Source organism: Chelmon rostratus, chromosome 17 (genome assembly GCF_017976325.1).
Source record: "Chelmon rostratus isolate fCheRos1 chromosome 17, fCheRos1.pri, whole genome shotgun sequence".
NCBI classification, from domain to species: domain Eukaryota; kingdom Metazoa; phylum Chordata; class Actinopteri; order Chaetodontiformes; family Chaetodontidae; genus Chelmon; species Chelmon rostratus.
In genome coordinates, this window is record NC_055674.1 from 1,214,352 (window position 1) to 1,220,391 (window position 6,040).

A 6,040-nucleotide genomic window follows, 5' to 3' on the forward strand; every position below is an offset into this window, starting at 1 on the left:
CAAGGCTTTATCCTCGAGCATCTTAAAGGTAACGATGCGCGCAAGTGCAACAGCTGGATCTAACCTCAACTCACATGACGTCCATTCTTCAGCGGGCCAAAGGGACCGGCGCACCAAACTCCATTCAGAAAATCTAAAATGTCATGTAACATCACGGTAACTGCAACAAACAGGGCCTGCGGCTGTTTCCCATCTCAATAATTATTACGCTTAAGTTCGGCATACATGCAACACACCAGAAAATATTCACTTAAAAAATGTAAGCTTTTTTTTCATGATGTGACCGAAGTGGGTGGTCTGTAAACTGGTAACTGGATTCAGACCCTGATTACCCCATTCTGTCTTTTTTAACCACACCAAATTCACCCTTGAAACACGCTGAAGTGTTGTTGCCCTGGGGGTTCAGTTTTGTAGTACCATTCAGGACCAGAACAGCTGACTGTGGACCACAAGCGGGGCAGTGAAGGCATCATGTCTGTCTGATCTGCTGAATCTTGGGGTCAGACACAAATAAAACCTTCATCGTTTTCTGTGTTTGGCTTCATCTCTGTCAGTAACGACACACCTGGAAGGCGTGTCAGGATCAGTCATTGATCGTCGTTTTTAGATGTCTGCACCACTTAATGACTATTATGAGATGCTGATGATCATTTTAATATTCTTCATCCTGTTTGTTTCAAGAGTTTTGATCAGTTCTGTCACATCAGCCGACTTGACCTCCTCCATCCTCTCTCGGTGCACATGACTCAGAGAGAAATGTGCAGCTCATTGGATTCACATGAGCGTCAACATTAAAGCATGAATGCTGTGCATGAAGCTGGTGAGCCGCCTCCAAGTTTCTTCAGAGGTTTCATGTTTTCTGAGATCGGTTTCATCAGTGGAGACGCTCTGGAAGAACACGGCTGCCTCTGAGGCATCAAACACTCCACTCCGTTCCTGCTGTTCAAGGCCTTGATTTTGGAAACTCATTTCTCCAGGACCTGCAGAAACTCTGCATACACAGTGAAAAAACAACTAAAACCTGGTTTTCAGTTTCTTTATTCTGCAGCTGCTTTTACAGTAAACTGAAACACTTTCACTCCGAACAAAAGAACCATCAAATATATATTAAATACAACAACTGATGTCTTTTAAATACGACATTAGACTCACTGTTGATGCACATTTTCATTTTAGAATAATACATTCTAGGAAATAAGTCAAAAAGAAGCAAATCTCAATACATGAACACTTTTCACTGATTCTGCACTGAGACTTCTGCATCGCAGTCGTCAGCAGCAGACTCGTGTGGTCAGTTTAAAACGTAACGATAAGACTTGGTGCTCTTCACACGAGGTAAACTTACGACCTGCATAACTTTCTGTTTCTACGTACGACTAAAACGGAGACGAGACTCGTCTCTTCTACCACAAAAACAAACTCAGCATCGTCAGACAGGCACCGGCTGATCGGCGTCGTGCAATGAAACAAACAGTTCGCCGTGTTTAAAGTAAAAGTGAGAAGGAAAGGACGTCGTCTGCAGAGACTGAGGGAAGCTGCAGGTTTTGGTTTGATTTCAGGAACGAAATTCAGGAAAAAATCAATGAAAGCAGAAGAAATCAGGCTCAAAGTCTGGATGATTACTGTTTGTCTGGAGCTCCGGCTTCACGTCAGCTGAACCAGAAACTGAAGCTGCTCAATAACTCGTTAACTAACGTGAACCTGCAGATTCTTCCTCCATGAATCATCTGGTCCATAAACGTTTGTACTGATGTTAAACTGAACACAAAGAGAAGCATCAGTGATCAGGTCTGACAGGACGGAGGCAGCCGGTCTCTGGTGTCACTCTGATTCATGCAGTTCAACCTGCCGCTGAACCGAAGTCACGCAGAACAAAATGTGACGGGCGGCGAGAGCCTCGGCCGTCGCCGTGGCTGCAGAGCTTCACAGGCACACAGAGACTCTTCAGGTCAGATGACTGGAGCTGCTGAAGTCGTGAATCTGACGATCTGTGAAAAGCTCTCGAGGTCGTTCGACCGCTCTGAGAGTCTTTCCACGATCGAAAACGTGATTCTGGTCCGAGCAAAGCCGGCGGCCGAGAGGTTTCCCTCAGCCAATCAGTGCGAACGTTAAACTCAGCTCAGTGGAACTGTGCACACACGTACCGAACATCCTGGAACATCCTCTCCTCCGGCTCACAAATCTTTATCATCGCATCACTCGAGTGTCAAACTGCCGACTGTGTGCCTGTGAAAGACCCCCCCGAGCCTGCAGACAGTAATCATCCAGCCTTCGGCCTGCCCGGATGAGCAGCTGTGACGCTGCGAATGACTCTGATGTCATGTGACTAACTGAAGCGGGCTGTCTGTGTTTCACCTCAGTGCACGAAGTTAAAATGATGAGAAATGAAACCGTGGTGCGTTTGTAGCCGCCGCTCTCGCTCGCTCCTCTCTCACTGCGTCTTCGCGCTTCGCTCTCGCTCGGCGACGTCCAGGGCGGCCATGTTCTGGGAGGCGGTGATGAGGTGCAGCAGGCTGATGCCGGACTTCAGCAGGCAGATGATCCCGCAGAGTCCCTGCAGCCAGTAGAGCCAGGCTGCAGCGGGGGGTGGGGGGGGGCGCAGACACACAGCAGGTCAAAGCAGTGTCACACACGCTGTGGCAAGCGGGCGTTAGCCGACTGCAAACGCAACATCTTACCTGCAGGCTCCTGGATGTGATGGAGGAGGTAGAGCAGGCAGAAGAAGAGCTCGTTCCCGGCGCACATCACGAACAGCACCGGCTGCAGGAGGCAAACAGCGACTCATTCAGCTTCCTCTTCATTTTGTGTGTTTGTGTGTGTGTGTGTGTGTGTGTGTGTGTGTGTGTGTGTGTGTGTGTGTGTGTGCGCGCACACTCCTCACCTTGGATGTGTAGTAGATCCGGAGGACAGGGTTGCCGGACAGGTCGATGGTCTTGTGACTCGCTGATCCTTTTATCGTTGAGCTGAGAAAACAGAAACGCAGATGAGGAGAGCAGCAGATGCAACAAGGACCGTGATTGGTCGGCTTGTCGAGCGGGAAAACAACACGAGAATTTTTAAAGTAAAAAAAAGCAGCGGTGGACGTCATCTTCATCTGAACACTGAGGAGGAAGAAAGAAGCGTCCACAGAGTCTGGAAGAACGGGGGTCAGGTTGGAACATTGTCCAGCAGGACTGCAGGAACACTCAGGGCTGAACGCAGAGAGGTGACGTACCTGTGCAGGTGCAGCCAGTGGCTGGCGATGTCCAGACACATGCTGACCTGGAACAGGAAGGTGTAGGACGGGTAGAGCAGGGACAGGTTCACCAGCAGACACATGGTGGCGCAGCGGTCAGTCAGCATGTCCAACATGGCTCCAAACTTGGTGGCTGAAAGAAAACAGGAAGTCAGAAGAATATCACCTGTGAAAAACGGCGTCAGTTTATTCTCAGCAGGAGTCGTTTCAGATACACGACGGCGAGGAGACACAGAGTGAAATTCAGCCCTGAGTCGTGTCTGCAGGTACAGAGCCCCGACACCTGTAGATCAACACTGGTATGGACTCAGATGTTGTGTCAGTGACTGTGGCGGCCGGCAGTAACAGCAGGATGTTGAAACGTACACTGGTTGAGCGCCCTTGCGGCGTGGCCGTCGAAGGCGTCGAGCAGGGCGCTGAGCAGGTAGCAGAAGATGGCGGGCCACGGGCAGCAGGGCATCAGGTAGAAGGACAGCAGGGCCAACACAATGCGGGCGTAACCTGCAGGTACACGGGACAAGACGCACCTGCGTGAAGCTCGACGTGGTTTCTGGCTCAGTTCACTGAATTTCTATGACGTCACAGACCATTAATGACATCACTGATAATTGATCTTATAATGACTGACGCTCACGTGACCACTTCTTCACTTTACAGCAGACAGAAAAACAATCAGAGAAGTTTGAACCTGAAATGTTTCATTCTGTATGTTTTTCATTCGTCACAATGGATCTGACCTCAGATCAGACCTCACAGGCTCAGATGCTTCCACACCTGATCTCAGGTGTCAGTGAGTAACTAGTTACGCCAGTTTTTCCACCTCTTTGATTTGTGACCCCAGAAAAGAAATCAAGTGTACTGGTGACACCATCAGCTGAGAGGATCTTTCTTTATTTATTTTCGAGGCCGGAACAGCTTCAAGTGTTTCACAGTAAACGAAGCTTAAAATGGAAAAAACAGTAAATGGATTAAGAAGCTAAACCAGACTTAAAACAGACGAATGCAGCGATTTCAATATATTGTATTAATTCTCTACATCTAGCACTTTGTTTAAAGGACTTTTGATTTTCCTCAGCAGCATCCACAACATGTTGGCTAACGCTAAGCTAGCTACATGTTACGGGTAGAGACGGTTAAAAACTCACCGATCAAATTGGGAACGAAAAGAAAAATGTTTTCCTGCTCCATCTTTGAGTTTTGGGGCGTTTTCTGATGGCGACACGTCGTCTTTAATTCTCAGTTAACTGTCAGGGTTTCCTCGGGTTTGACGGAAAAACTCACAGCAGGAGACTGACGGATTTCTGAGCGAAGACTTCCTCACTGCAGCGTCTGTTGTCAGCCACCGACAACTAGAGCGCGACTTCCGCTGAGTCTGTTTTCATAATAAAAGCTTCTTCCTGACTGGTTTTAGATAAGTTTTTAACAATGATGGATGATTCTTTTTTGCATATAAACACCGCAAACATGTCTGTTATTTTTAGAGGTGAAACGTGGATTGACAGAAATTCATCTGGACGTATTTTCATAGTTAGTGATCATTTGAGTGATTTTAGCTTTAAAATCATTTGATGTTTGATTTGCTGCTTTTCCTCTGAATGATCTGAATGATCTCAATGTGTTTGTAATAATGTGGAGCTTTGGACTAAACAAACACTGTGAAGGCGTCACTTTGGCCTCATCGTCACCACATTTCTCACTATTTTCACAATGTTTCCAAACCGAACGATCGATCGATTAATGGAGGAAATAATCAGCTGATTGATCCAGAATGAAAAGAATCATTAGTTCAAATGAAGCTCAACCAGCTCCAACAGTAAAATCCTGCTTTGACATGAACGACTGAGTCACAGTAATCTGATGAGGTCAGAGAGAACAGGAGAACAGTAGAACAGTCACAGGGTTAGGACGTTTTACTGCATTCAGTACTTTGACTTGACGTACATTTACATACTTTCACTGAAGTAACATTTTCACTGCAGGACTTCTACTTGTAACGGAGTATTTTAACAGTTGGTATTTGCACTAGTATTTTGAAAGAAAATCTGTTTCCGGTCTCTGGTCCTGTTTTTGTCCAGCTTGATGACGGCAGTGGTCACGTCGTGTGACGCAGCTCACCGCGTGCAGCGCGCGCCTCCCCTTTAATAATTTCTCCTCGAAACAGATTGAAAAGTTATTTTTAGGTTTTTCACCTCTGAGGTCACCGGAAGTACAGTTCCCCCAGGAGAAGAAGGCGGAAAGTAATTCAAGAAAAAAAAAATAAAATTATGAGATAGCAAGAATGAGTGTTTTAATTTTTATCGTTTATTAATAAGTCATCTGAATATTAAATAAATATAAAGTATCGTCACTGATTGATTTTGGACCACAAAAACTTGATGTAATTAAAATGAGTTTCTGTGTTTTGTTGCTGCTAAAATGGAAACTGTAAAATATTGAAGCAGAAAATCATGACAGACAGTAAATGATCATCAGACACATAAATCCACTTCATAAATCCAGTCTAAGGATTCCTCTGAACTCTCTGAATTGGATTTGTCATTGATCATTTAAAGACAGAATTATTTGTAGTTTTCTAACAGATGAGGATGTGTGTCTGGTTCATGTGTGTCTGGTAAAAAAAAACAAGTGTCTACAGCAGGAGAGTCAGTGGACATAATCCTGTCATTCAGAGTCAGGAATTCAAATCCTGAAGATGTGAACAAATCGAATCTGTGCTGGACTTTAAAATAAAGTTCTGTGGTTTTGAACAAAAGTTTATGCTGTAAACTAAACTGAAGACGTGATGAAGCATCAGTCATGTGACCA

At 45.7% G+C, this 6,040-nt stretch overlaps 1 protein-coding gene across 1 annotated transcript; it reads right to left on the minus strand.

Moving 5' to 3' along the window:
- Positions 1-1,022: 1,022 nt before the first annotated feature.
- cdipt (CDP-diacylglycerol--inositol 3-phosphatidyltransferase (phosphatidylinositol synthase)) lies at positions 1,023-4,540 on the minus strand. The gene is made up of 6 exons (XM_041957380.1): positions 4,381-4,540; positions 3,602-3,736; positions 3,215-3,368; positions 2,882-2,963; positions 2,679-2,760; positions 1,023-2,574 (listed from the first exon to the last, which is right to left on the minus strand). The coding sequence occupies exons 1-6, from the start codon at positions 4,421-4,423 to the stop codon at positions 2,432-2,434; spliced, it is 639 nt and encodes a 212-aa protein (XP_041813314.1). The 5' UTR covers positions 4,424-4,540; the 3' UTR covers positions 1,023-2,431.
- Between the last annotated feature and the right edge of the window lie 1,500 nt (positions 4,541-6,040).

Bases quoted from the DNA above. Each gene is read 5' to 3' on its own strand.
- cdipt (XM_041957380.1), bottom strand. From the start codon at position 4,423: ATGGAGCAGGAAAACATTTTTCTTTTCGTTCCCAATTTGATCG. The intron at 3,369-3,601 runs GTACGTTTCAAC...GTTTTCTTTCAG, and splicing joins CGCAAGGGCGCTCAACCAGT to CCACCAAGTTTGGAGCCATG. The intron at 2,761-2,881 runs GTGAGGAGTGTG...TGCCTCCTGCAG, and splicing joins GGATCTACTACACATCCAAG to CCGGTGCTGTTCGTGATGTG.